The sequence below is a fragment of the Pundamilia nyererei genome, unplaced genomic scaffold (assembly GCF_000239375.1).
Source record: "Pundamilia nyererei isolate P.nyererei 1_Seehausen unplaced genomic scaffold, PunNye1.0 scaffold00042, whole genome shotgun sequence".
Taxonomy (NCBI): Eukaryota; Metazoa; Chordata; class Actinopteri; order Cichliformes; family Cichlidae; genus Pundamilia; species Pundamilia nyererei.
This window is the reverse complement of record NW_005187443.1, coordinates 1-14,372: the sequence shown is the minus strand read 5'-3', so window position 1 is coordinate 14,372 and position 14,372 is coordinate 1. Positions and strand designations below refer to the sequence as shown.

General features: G+C 39.1%; 1 protein-coding gene across 1 annotated transcript; it reads right to left on the bottom strand.

The window, feature by feature from the left end:
- Positions 1-3,132: 3,132 nt before the first annotated feature.
- On the bottom strand, positions 3,133-13,661 carry LOC102209642 (EGF domain-specific O-linked N-acetylglucosamine transferase; the record flags this gene model as incomplete). Its single annotated transcript, XM_005731387.1, has 10 exons — positions 3,133-4,486; positions 4,785-4,887; positions 5,327-5,446; positions 5,592-5,653; positions 6,004-6,072; positions 9,740-9,826; positions 10,623-10,694; positions 12,021-12,113; positions 12,628-12,731; positions 13,555-13,661. Coding segments are annotated over 10 exons (964 nt in total), but the record flags the coding sequence as incomplete, so codon positions are not given.
- Between the last annotated feature and the right edge of the window lie 711 nt (positions 13,662-14,372).

Sequence of the window (14,372 nt, the reverse complement as noted above, 5' to 3'; positions counted from 1 at the left end):
TGTGTGTGTGTGTGTGTGTGTGTGTGTGTGTGTGTGTGTGTGTGTGTGTGTGTGTGTGTGTGTGTGTGTGTGAGTAGGATTGTCTGCTTTTGTTCCCGAGTGACTGACAGGTGCGCGACTGTGCAAAAATCGCTGACCTGTGCTCGTCAAATAATAGCCCACCTCGCCCCAACACTTCGCTCATGTTACAAACAGTGTGTGGATGTCAATACTTAGGTTCCTTGCTCGGATATGCACGCGGATGATGTAAAACTACCCACTATCACCACCTCCCTTTCACCCACCAAGATGTTAAACAGAATTTAATCACCGCAGCCTCTCCGTTACGCACCAGGAGACAGCCTATCAATTATTCCATCCCCAGAATATTCTTGTGTGTTGATGGCGATTGATTGCTTTGCGCTGCATTTGCAGTCGTTAAGACTTTGGGGATGTCGATGCCTGCTAACGACCCAAAAGTAAGGGCTATCAGACAGACTCAGATGTCTTCCTTGTCTTCTTGTTGCCAGCATTGTTGCGCGACAAGATGGACTCAGTGTCCGCTGAGGTTGTTTTTTTAATTGTATTTTTGAGGTTATGGCTTTTTTTTTCCTTTTATTGCTTCTTTAAAATTTATACAAAAATGAACCACGCGCCGTGAACCACATCATGAAGCATAGGTAATCTCAGGCACCTTCATCTGACACTGCCCTAAGCACCTTGGGACCATTTTTGCCCCCTGTGTATAGAGTGAGAAAGTCCAGTGTGTTGCTTTGAACCGATTAATCTTTGCTTGAATCTATTACAAATCGATCTGTCTGGCTTTGAACTGAGAACAGATTAGACATTGATGTAGGTTTGCAAGGAGTGAGGTACATGCAGCACTTTTACTCTAAAGATCCAGATAAAAAACATTAAACCGAAGCAAGTTTCCTAGTTTCAGCACCACGGAGAGCGCCAGACGCACTGCATACAAATTCAGCGAGTTGGACAGCTCCAGACTGTTCCGGTGTTCCGTCACCGGGCTTTTCTGTGGATTTACTTTGCTGTCAAGCGGCTAATCCACTTTGGAGATAAAAGTGGTTTAACGGTGTAAATGGTAAGTAAAGGAGGGGGCGGGAAAAAAGTTTATACTATATCCTGTTTGTAGCGGCAAGTGATTGTATCTACAGTCCTGAACCCGTGTGTCCCAGTGGGGATCTGAGGCCTTTTATCTTAAAGTGAGGCAGCTAATGGATGCAACAGCCCACAGCACTTATCTCATCTATCGTTCGTCAGAGGGTCAGATAGTATAAAAGGAAGCTGCATCATGTGGACCTGGCCACTTTTCTGGAGAGCGCCGAATGGTGTGAAATTAAATTTCCTTGCGTTTTACCTCACATTGCATTTAGAGATTTCAAAGTCACCAGATTTATTTTTCCTAAAAAACAACAACAACAACAACAACAAAACAAACCGTTTTGGCGTTTAAGCTAACATGAAATGCTAAAGGTCGCAGAAATGTCCTTCTGTGTTGTGGAAAAAGTAAGAGTATATGCTTGAAGGCCTCCTGGCATGTCATGTAAAGAGAGAGACCAGGGTTATAGGATATCGTTTGGAATTATTCCACCCCCCCCCACCCCACCCCAATAACAGGGGAGAAAAACATTATGGAAATGTCTGTTCATGACTTGAGGAATATTTCTTACTACTTGATCGATATTCCTGCATTAATCCTGCTGAAATGCACTGTTTTTTCTGGTGTGGGCACGCCTGGAAAAGTGGCCATGGTAAGATGAGCGGGCTGCAATTGATTTGTCTGAGTTCGGCGTGAGAAGTGTTTGTCTTTTGAGATATATTAGACTATGCTAATGATCGTGCTGCAAATTACAGCAAGAAATGGCTTTATGAAAGAATGAAGGACTGACGGCTCAGACGTGATCCAATCGCTTTGTTTGGAATTCCATCCAGTAATTAAACCCCAGTCTTTATTTGAAATCGCTCTCATCATCTTGACGCTATTATTAATTCTCACTGAAGAAAAAAAAATCCACATTTTCATGAAGGGGAATAGCCGTAATGTGCATCCTTAGAAGTCTGAACTGAGGCCTAAGGTAGAAAGGCAAGACCTGACAGGCAAGACAAGGAACCCTGAACAAAAGCTGTCGTGTGCGCACACATAGGGAAAGTTTTACGTACTTGTAACTTTCTGCAGTTTATCTCATGCTGGAAATTATTTGGGTGACCGAGTGCGCCTTCTCTTCCAGGCAGACGATCCATTTTGAATGCGCTTTGGTCAGTTTTGCGCTAAAAACCATGATTTACTCATCGATTCGCAGCGGTCATGAAGGTTAATGAAAACAGACATCCTGGTTCCTCTGCTTTTGATCCCCCTCTGCATCAAGATTCTTCATTTCTTTACGAGGTCACTGGCAGTAACCCGAGCAGGGCCATAAATAGTGTCCATCCCAGACAGGCCCGGTGTCTGTCAATACTCTGAAAGTTCAGACACAACATCCGAAAAGAACACGCAGGAGAACGACTGCTGACAGCAAACTTGGGATATTGAAGCAAACGCTTTTGAACAAATATTGTCTCTTTGTGACCCACTGGGTACGTTTGTGAATAAATTATTCTCGGTGTCTACACCGTTGAACCAAGTCTGTCAGGAACGATCACACAGCGCAGGCTGGTGATTTGGCCTCATGTGTGGTGTTGTACTGCCCCCATGTGGCCACGATCCGTCACGCGGGTACTTCGGGTAGTTTTTGAGGTCATCCAGATTTATTACGGTGACAGTAAAAACTGAACAAGTGCCCTTTTGCGAGGAGCCCTTTCCCTCCTTAGACCTGAACTCAGTAAAATAATGAAACCCACAGCAAAGAGCTGTCTGGCATCAGCAAGAACTGGCAAGGCAGAGGCTTCAGTTTTTCCCTCCAAGGTCAGACTTCAAAAGATGATTGATTAAATTAAGATGAATTAAATCTCTGATGCCTAATATGGCCTACATAGACACAAAGATATGCTTCAGCATGTTTTTTAAAAATTATTTATTTTAAAATTTAACACAGCTCCTGAATATGAAATTGCCCGCAAGTCTAGGAAAGCCCCAACCAAGTGTCTGACTCAGTCCAACACAGTCTCATGGATAAATAAAACATCAGGCTCACAGAGGCCAAGAAATATGAACATTTTCTTGTGATCGCTCAAAATACTCCTGTGGATAGCACCAGACTGCATGCAAAGTGTCATTCCAATTCAGACAAATTTATCGTAAAATACAAAACTAACAGCATTCAGAAGTCTCTGGAAAAGGTAACAGATAATAGCAGCACTCTCATTATTTGACCATAACGACACTTTCCTTTGGTAAAATGCAAAGGAATTTATAATGAAAAAGGCATTGGCATCAAAAGGTATTCAATCAAACCAGCACAACATATTTTTAAATAATAAATGTGACAAATATTAAAGAAAACCAGGTCAAATTTAAATAAAGATCCAGCAGCAAAGAGTAGAGCTGCAAAGCCAGTTAAATATTTTTGCTTTTCATCCTAAAACAGTCTTTATCAGTATGTTTGGAGTGTTAAGGTTTACATACACATACATCCTAACATACAACATACACATACGTGTATGCACCGTTACTGTCCTAAATACTATTCCTGCATTTAAACACACAAACATTAATACTGATACAACAGAAAATACATCATGGCAGTAGGGAACACACATGCTGTATCTTACCATTTAGACTTCTATGTGTTTGGGATGAGATTGTAACTTAAAACCACGATTTCAAAATGTCAGACTACAACTGGATGTGAGAATCCAGCATGTGAATACTGTTCACCGTATTAGACTGGTTTATGCAGGATGTGCGCAGAAATTCTAGCGTGACTGTCAACAACTCTAGAGGCTCCCGTCAACGTGACACTGATCAAATGGGACAAGATGTCGCATGTGAAGGAATGTCGTAACAGCTGCTCATTTGCTAACTCTGGCGACGTGGAATGAAGCAGACGCAGGGAGGTAATGAAGAAGCATAGGACACATCTTATTGCTTTCCAGATGGTTCCACTACACACGCCTAGTCCTTTAACTGATTTGACACTAATAGAGCTAGTGAAAGCCATTCAAACTCGAGCTGTCCGCCATACTGTTTTCATTCATCCAGACCTGTCAATGCAGCAGATAGTAGGTGACAAAAAACCCGCTGCACCACTGTGATTCACTGGTAAATGTGGCAACCTTTCAAGATACCTTAACGATTACTCTGCCAATGTGAAGTTTTTTTTCCCATCACAGAAAAAAGCAGGTTAAAGTTTAGAGTTCTTCAGCAGCCATATGTCTGCGCCCCCTTGGTCCACTCACAGACTCTCTAGAGTTCATCACGAAGGGCACGGCGCTGCCATTTAGGATGGTGCGTGACATAATCGGCTGCCTCCAGCACAAGGCGCATGAACTCCTCCACATCAAAGGAGTAGTTGGTAAACTTCGGATGGTCCCCAAGGGTGGGATGGTGACCCTGAGAGAAGCATTAGAGAGGATGTGTGAAACACAGAAGCACAGGAGAAAGACAACATAAGAGCATAGGCGTGTGTGTTTACACGCTAACCTCACTGTTACACGAAGAGGACAAAGATGTTATATAAGTACGAAATGAAGTCTTTACATTTGTTCTGTTGCACCAATAACTGCACATAATTCAGTGTGCACATGTGAGGTTAAGTGTGTGTACACTTATGTTACACAGGTGAGATGAATTACGAAAGCTGCTGCTGGGGTACTGGGAAGCTAATGGCGTATACAGGAGTTTCCCCTACCTTGTCCTGTGGGAGCACTTTGTCCATTTTCTGCCAAGTCACGTATCGAATGCCCCGCAGCCGAGCCAAATCTCGATAGCAGCTCTCATCCTGACAGTTATATCTAGGAGGGACGGATGCAGACACTTTATCTCTTGCTCGCCTCGATCTGCCTCTCTTTCCCTCGTTCTAGCTCAATTTCTCTCTCTCTGTCTCTCTTTCTCTATGCACACAGTGCTTCTTCCTTTGTGTCACCCTCCAAAATCTACACCCAACTCTCTATGCTTCCACACACACACACACACACACACACACACACACACACACACACACACACAAGTAGCTCCTTTGCTGAGGATTGCCAGGTGTGATGACGAGCTGCTTAATTAGACAGTATTTCACAGTCATATACCAAGTGGCTGAGGGGTACTTTGGACAGAGCAGGCTGCAAAACAAACTGCTCTCCCCGTGCCTGTGCTCCACCTGGCTTTTACTCACACATACACACAACTATACACACATGCATGTGTACAGCTGACACACAGATGGACAATGTCACTCACAGCTCAAAGATGACAGACCAGTCAGGGAGGAAGAGGAGGTGGGTGAGACCAGCCCCGTGCATCCCTATAAAGATGTCAGAGTTGTGGGTGATCCTCAGCTGCTCCAGGAAGGGAACATCCCTGAAAGACAGACAATGAGTTACACATCAGTCATTGTGACTGATTCCTTTATTCTTACACACAGCTGTATAACAATGTGTGGTGACCAATGCTGAGCAGCACTGCAAGCTTCCTAGACTCGTGTAGCCAGTGCTCTATAACTCACTTGTATTTGTAGTCTACCACATTGACCTCCAGTGAAGGCACAGTCTTGAGGGCATTTACCAGCTGTAACAACAACAAAAGAACAGGTTCTGTGATCAATGAGACAGCAAACAAATACAGACAGTGACAATATAAATCACAAGCCTTGTTTTTTACTCATACTTTTTATAACAAATAAGATTTTAAATAGGCACTTAACAGAGGTGGGCAGTAAATCGATAGCTGAAGGAGGGGATGTGAGGGAGTTGTATAAAGTAAAGACAGAAATGTAAAAGAGACAGAAGACAAAGAGAAAGAAAAAGGAGGACAAGCGGTAAGAAAACAGGAGAGTTCTGTGCCGCCTGTCCTGCAGAGTGAAGAACAGGTACAAGGAAGAAAGAGACAAAGAGAAGGGCCAGTGGTGCTGGACTCACCTCCATTTGGTTTAGTATCCTTCTGTATTCTGTGCTGCGTGCAAGCAGGGTGACACGAACACGCCCCTCCTGGAAACAGCAACGCACCCAATAAACAATCAGCCAAGGACAAACAAAAGATAGACAGCTGGGAAAACATGGTGCTCATACAAATTAACGCACTTACTGCGCAGTGGATAATCTCAATAGCCTAAAATCACGTTTAGAGTCCAATTTTTAATGTGACAATGAGATTTTTTTTCCTGAAATAATCTTATTAGTCCAGACAGTCAGCTTAGGGATATTTCTTTTCACGGTCTACTACTGCCATCTTGTGATCAGAAAGAGTATTTAGACTTTTGGAGGGGTCACAATCTGTAACATACTGTTAAACAGTAAGGGCCCTTCATTAGCTTATCATCAAAATAAATGCAGGAAGTTCAAACCAGTGAAATAATCTAAATACAAAAAAACCAAACTATTATACCTCAGTGGTAATTATATATGCAATCAGTACAGACACAATTTCTCTTTTTCAAATTCAAATATATTTCAAAGAGTATTGGGGAAAAGCCAATTGAGCGAAACAAAAAGACAGCAAATTAAGATGAGGTGAGATAGAAGGAGTGGGATGGCAGTAGCAAATGGATAGGACACAATAAAGGAGAGCAGCGTGAGTTTCTGCCTGATGTCATTAATCTAAGGATGAAAGAAAGAGCTGGGAAGAGGGTCAGGGCTGGGAAGACCTCTCATTCAGTTGCCAGCCTGCTATCGCCCGTAGCCCCGTGTCTCACTGAAAAGCCTCTTAGCATATTTCCAGTGAAGAATATGAATACCCAATGAGCTGCTTCACAGGAAGGAAGAAGTTATCGGGCCTCGCTGGTCATAAAGATACAGTCAATCATTACAAGCATGGCACCATAAAGCACTTATGAGGAGGTCTGGAGAGTTATAGATGAAGAATATGAATAAGGAAGTGAGTGCATGGCACTGTCAGTATACAGTTATGCGTGTACTCTTTCAGAAAGTACTATATCAGGTTGGGGTGAGGTGGGTGTTGGGGTAGGTGTAGTGTCATTGATGCACTTAGTATCCAATAACCAATCAACTATTGTAGAAGTCAACATCGTGGTTATGTTACACTCACTGCTGATGGCAAATGATGGCAGACTCGGTGCAAAAGAGGAGGTGCCATCAAGGCAAACATTTTTAAAGGCATCGATCGTGGACTTTTGCAGAGTCTGGGCCAGATGTTTCTGAATGTTACTTACAGAATATGGAAGAGGAAATTATGTTTCTTTTCCTTATTCCTAAAGACTTCCTATTGAAGTTTATAGTGCACATCCATAATGTCGGTGTAATACTCAACTGCCAAGCATTAGAGCGTCCACGTGTGTAATTTGCTTCTACAAATTATGGGTGCAGCCGAATAGTCAGTTTTGCTTAGGAAGGTTCCCTGGAAGTATTTTTGTCCAGATACAAAGAAAATTTAGTTACCTTGTTTCTTAATTACCTCATTTAGCATAAGCTACAGTGGACTATCCTTAATGAAAGGAGAGACGATAATACCGTCCTACTACTTAGAGCAGTGATCAACAAAACACAAGAGATAGAACAGACCATGTAAATGTTAATTAAAACTGTTTTCCACCTCATGCATTAACTTGATAAATTGTTTTCAATGCTGCAGCGAAATCTTCTTCCTGTTCAGGTGTTGCCTTGAGTGAAGATTATAGGTTGTATTACACTGTATTAAAATAAACTGCATTTACGGTTTGCCATAGTTCCGTTTCCATTATTGCAAGCATTTTGAATTATCAGTAAATTAATTTTTACTTCAGGTCAGCTGGGATAGGACCCAGACGCTTACCCACCCACCCTGAGTTGGATAATTGATTAATGGAGGGAATTGCATTTCAGTCATCGAAAGCCTTTACAGAAAGGAGGAACTGAATCACTAGGAAAGGAAAGAAAGAATACTGTATTTTCTTTTATAGGCTATATGTTCATTTTCTATAATATAATGTCATATTTTAAGAATATGACATTATATTATGTACTATATGACCCGCATGAAAAAAAACATGGTGAGAACATGTTGAGATAAAGTAAAACATGCACTTTGTAGTCCATCTTTTTGAAACTCTAGTTTCAAAATGGCACAGATCTCCCATCACGCTCTTAGGGAGTTGGTGAGTGCAGTTGGGATTCTTTAAGCAACATGCTTCTATTTTCCTAAGACCTTGTAAAATCTTCTTCAAACCTTTCCTTGATTTCATTACATTTTCCACCAAAGTGAGGAAAAAGCAGTTAGAAAAAGAGAGCGATATGAGAGAGACCCTCTTGTCTTACAGGGCTATAATCATACAATATGAAAAGCCTTGAGCTAACCGCTGTAGAAAAGAAGCGGAATTAGGAAAAGGAAATTTTTTAGGGTATTCAACTGCGACCTGGAAAAAAACTTGACATTCCCTATCAGAAATTGAATCCAGACTATGGCAGCAAGAGCACCAAATCTTAACCACTAGACCATTAACGAGACTCTGGCTGCAGAAGATTCAAGACACTTCTACCGGTGGGCTATTTGCTTCCACATATTCATGTTAACTGTAAAAAAAAACAAGAAAAAAAATAAAATCTACAGGTTCTTAAAGTGCATTGGCCATTTGTAGGCTCTATGACGAACTTTCCAGACCCTTGTCCACAGGTTGTAGCTGTAAGCAAGTAAGTAAATAAAATAAGTAAAGTTTATTTATTAAGTGCTTTTCACAAACAAACAGTTACAAAATACTGTACACAAAAAGAGTAAAAGAAATAAGAACATTAAGTGCCATGAAAGCTAAGACAAAGTAAGACACAATAAAATAAGCAATGTCACTGGGGGAAAATGTTAAAATGTATGTGCAAAATGTTTTGTTCCTATTTGTGCTTTTGTTAGTCTTTAAGCTTAGCAATTCTAACAGAAGACAAAAGTCCCATCCACCTCTCTAGAGACGTCAAAGACAAAGACTAAATAAACAGACACCAGCCTGAACCTGTGGCAATAAATCCCTCAAAAGGAGACCATCCTTCACTCATAATGTTTTACCTGCTCTTACTGTTAAACTCGTAGCCTGAAGAGGCATTACCCATTGCATCAGACCTGCTGTTTCTGAAAATGGCTTTACAGAAAAATAAACATTTTAATATAGACATTATAAGATGAGATAAACGTGCATTAGCAAAGAAGAAAATGTAAAATACATCCAACTTATGCTTAGTCTTTATTTAGTGAATGTATTAGTCAATGTCCCACTGATTACAGTTTAGCCTTTTCCATGAATCAAACCCATGATATCAATGAGCAAATCAAATTTTACCTGAGACCACCAAAGCAGCTCAGTAAGTACTTTTATCTTACATAGTCCCACAATTTTATTGTGAATACATAGGGTAAGAGGCACTACTGCTCTCCCTAAAGTCTGCTCAAGAAACAATATCTTAATTGTTATGCAAACAGTGAGTCCACAGAAGTGGTGGCAAACGAGCTTTTAACTGAAAACTTTTAACCAAAATAATTGTTCAAAGGCTTGATTCAGTAGCAGTATGATCTATGCACAAGAAAGAAACTTCCGAATGCTTTCACAGGTTCTCTATAGTGGTGAAGTGCAGCCATAATGTTATTTATGAGAAATTATTTGGTGTTATGTATATTATATGGTATAACTCGGACACAGGAAAAGTAATTGCTGTGTTTCCCTAGAGATTTTGTTCCTACCTTTGGCTTGTCTTGTGTGATGTTGAGTCGATGCAGGATGTGCTGGGAAAATGCCCGAAACATCCCTTCACTGTAGCAGTCTGAGATCTGTCATTAACACAGTACATAAAGAGTCAATTTCAATAACATTTATAATTTATATATTACATACATTTATATAACTATTTTTAACTGTTTAATATCAAATATTGTACTAGAATATGTATGCAGTCATACATAAATACTACTCTGAAATTTGAAATGAAGTAAAAACTAATTGAATCTAGCAATACCATCACATTACTGCACTGGACGGTGATAAAAAGAAATAATAAAAGAAATATATACTGTATATTACACACATAGGGAAACTGACAGCTGTATAGATATTTGCTTATCTCCCTGGAGTGAGTATCATATGAGATGAGGCATTTCTCAGGTTTTAGAATATCACATACACACCGTTGTACTGCAGCTGTAAATGTGAGCACATGAATATAAACATGATGTGCAGCAGGGGCAATCAAAAGCAGCTTGAGGCTGACCTATCAATATTTCACACCTCAAGGCTGGAACCACAGGACGACACATATTTACGTGGGATCCTCTTTGTAGTAATCTCCTTGGAATTATCATTTAAATAACATAAGCACTTGCTGAGCCTTTGAATATATTACAAAAATATTTGACCTAAACTGCATGTTTACGACTACACCAGATATCTTGAATTTAGGAAAGACCTTTAAATATATGCAATGTGAGATAAAAATAGATAGAGACGCAAACAAAGCAGGTTTGAAGATGTAAGACACTGCAGTTTTCATATAGCAAATACATATATGAATCTCAGTAGTTACACTAATTTTCACACATACACACACACACATGCGGGGGGGTAACTTACAAGAGGAGTGTTGTAAAAAAGACCATATCTCATTCTTGGGAGAAGGGAGAAGAAGGCATCTTTGAAGCAAACCTATACACAAATGGGAGGAGATCAAACTTTAACTATCTGATATGACGCAGAAATTATTGTCAAGTTGTAATAATGACATCTACATGCATGCATGTATTGGGAGTCTATAACAACACTTGTACTACCATATCAGAAAAGCCAAACAATCCCCTGATGGTTTCAACTCTTTCAAAAACCGCACATTGTTTGTGACACTGGAATGATATTAGATCCTGACCAGTAAAGGATTTTTAGGATTCAGAATCAGAATCAGAAAGGGTTTTATTCAAATGTTGAGCAGGTTTACAATATTAGGAAATTGCTGCGGTGCTTCAGTGCAAACATACTGTCATAAATTGCGCTTAAATAGACATGAAAAAATAAAAGTAAGAATAAGAAGGATTGATAAGGATTGATACCCTTACCAATATTTGGGGATTTAAAAATAAGATATTACAATATCGAGGATGTTTTCTTTACCTTTCACACATGTTAAACATAAACAGGTTTTCCTAACATGTGTTATTCCTAGTTTTTTATTTACCTTACCCCTCATCAAACCACTGGCATTTCAAATATGTGTGTTGCCTTACAGAGTGCCCTCTTGTGGAAACCTATGCCATATAAACACTCAGAACATAGTTGAAGAGTATTTCCGCCATTTCTTCTTTACTTTTCACATTTTTCATTTTCAGCCATTATAAATGCAAATAGTAGTATCGTCCTAAACATGTGGAAGCTGACTTTAAAACAATGATCAACTCTAATTTTTTTCTACTCTCTAGGAAGCACTTTCTTGTGCCATTCTTAAGCAACTTGGCTTGATTTCATTAGTTTAATAAATTAATTCTTTATGAGAATTGTGAGATCAGACTTTGATCTCTGACTAATCGTTCAAAACATTCATGAGAGCATCCTTCGCACTACCAAAAGAAAAAAAGAAGAAAAAAAACACCAAACAAAAAGGGCACACACATTCAGAGCAAGTCAGGAGTCAAACCCAAGAACATCTGAGCTCATTGTGCCACTGACCCCCTCTGAAACTGAGCAAATGTAAGGTGAGGTGACAATTTGTTATTTGAACAAATTTCAGGGCTGAATTTGCTCATAATTTTCTGATTCTGGTCTCTGCCCAGTCAATTAGTGTATCTCCATGTTAAGCAATTAGTAAGACTATGTAAATATAGTGCAGTTCAAACACCAAAGAAAAGGTAGAACATCTATATTTTGGCCTCAGCAACAGAGAATAATGTCAAAATTTTTTTCCAGGACAGCTGTGTAGGTACAGGGCATCTTCTCCTGAACCTCTAAAAATACCTGGTTTGCCAGAGTTGTGATTATACCTACTTTTTTTGAGTCAAAGGTCTTCAGATGGATGATGTCATACTCTGAGAAGGCCCTCCACGTTTCACTGAACAGATCTCCATAACCATAAAAACTCTGGGAGAAACATATAAAATGGGCAACAAATGTTGATTCAATCTCTGTCACAGCAGAAATAAAAAAAACAAAGCAATAAAATCCAAATTAACTACATTATGCCTCAAGCACCACCAGAGGCAGTTCTTCTGAAGTTTTGCTTTTGTACAAAAATCTATTACCACACTATTATGCGGCAGCTTGCAGCACTGTGCAATTTGTGATGAAAGGTCACTGCTTTCCCTCTTCCTGCCAGTTTTCTCTAACTCTGAAAGAGGCGTTTATAAATTCATGGGGAAATAGACAACGGGAAACTCCAGCCCTGTGTCTTCTTCTGACAGACAAGTGTGGCATAAACATTTTAGGCATTAAGTGCAGCAAAACAAAGATTTGGAAGGTTATTAATTTATTTATTAGTTATTGTATTTACTTCATTATCCATTATTATTTCCCTTAAATGGAAATAATTAATTAACAAACCCATTGTAGATTAAAACCACCACTGAAACAGCAGTGGCAAGCATCAGGTACCCACCGTGTCCCACATGACAATGTTGATATCTGAGCTGAAGGAGTTATTGATGTGCTGGGAGATGTATAGGTTGATGAAGTCACAGAAATGGTGGTACATGTTCACCCCTGTTACACAAACAAATAAAATACATATATATATAAATAATAATTATTATTATATTATACTGTTACACTTTCAGACAGTTTTTTAATTCTCAGATCTCTATAATGTCATAGAAATGGGATATCACTAATATTGTCATCTCAACTGTGGCCCTGTACAACACCAAAGCTTGTGTTTCGAAGGCACACTCAGAGAGTTGGCCTAAAGAGAGCAAAAATCATGATCAAAGTAAATAACCGGTCGGTTAGTATAAGACAAATAAAGATTATTCTGAGTTGTGACTGATACAAAGCTGCTCTAGTAGAATTAAAGAATCAAATATGGATATGAGAATAGCTCACAGAGCTTTTACATTTTCACCTTCCTTTTAATCTTTTCATCTTGGTGATGGCCTATACCTGTTGCTTCTCTACGATGTCTTTGCTATGTAACAACTCCTATTCCATGTTTTCACTACCCTGAACCCCTCATACAATAGTGTTATTTTTGGTAAAGTTCCATCTCACCTTGACTTGGTTTCCTATTCAAGCTGGTAGACACAAACACAGTGTGCTTGACTGCTCAATGCAAAGTCACATTTAAGGCAGACTGCGAACTATCTATTTTGATTTCTTTAATTTTAATTTTTCTCTGATTTTAGACAAAAAATATCACTAGTATTCATTTGTGTGGATAAAAGCAGAAAAAATGCTGTCAATACATTGCTGCAACATTTAAATGAGGTTTTAGATGGGTCAGTTTCAAGTATAGTAAGAGTAATAGATTCAAGCTTTCTGTTAAGGTTTCAGGGCTTTAATTTGAGTCCAGTAAATCTTTATTACTCACCAGCATCGAGTTTCATGAAAACTGTAGGTTTTTCAACTATTAGGTCACAGTAACCATCCTCTATGGGATGAAAATCCAGATTTGTGTATGTCTGCAGCTCAGCATACCTACAAAAACATCAAACAACTATTGTAAATAAAACAGAAAAATTATAAAATTATAAAAATTATATATGTAACTGGAAAGGCAGGACATGATGAAAAAAACATATGAACACACCAATAAAAACAAACACACAAATTAAGACATCAAAACAAATTATTCTTTTAGAAGATTTAGTGATGCAGAATAATCTATATCAGAAAACAAAAACATAATTTTCTGAGCTGTTGTCACAAGTGTTTACTGTTAACTGCAACGACAAAATCATGTTATGCAATAAGCTTAGCTCACTTGAAGAAACTTCACATAACACTTCATGGGCATTTATGAAGATTAATAATCAAGTGAAATGAAAAATTCATTGAGAATTATAACTATAAAACTGTAAATTTTCGCTAGGTGGAAACATACATTAACTATCTATTTCTTTCAAGGATTATGTAACTGTAAATATGTAATAGCAGTTGACACATGTAGTTAGGACTTTTACGGACCTGGAACAATATTTGGTTATTATTTATATAATTATCCTACCATTGGCGCGATGAGTAAACAAACTAATCTTAAAGGGCAAGAAAACCAAAAGGTCAGGTGAGGTCAAAGTTTGTTCTCTGACCAAATTTGTACAATATTTAAGAGCGTATCCATTCCAACACGAAAAACAGCACGAGATGCGAGCCAGCCAGGAGTCGAACCTAGAATCTTCTGATCCGTAG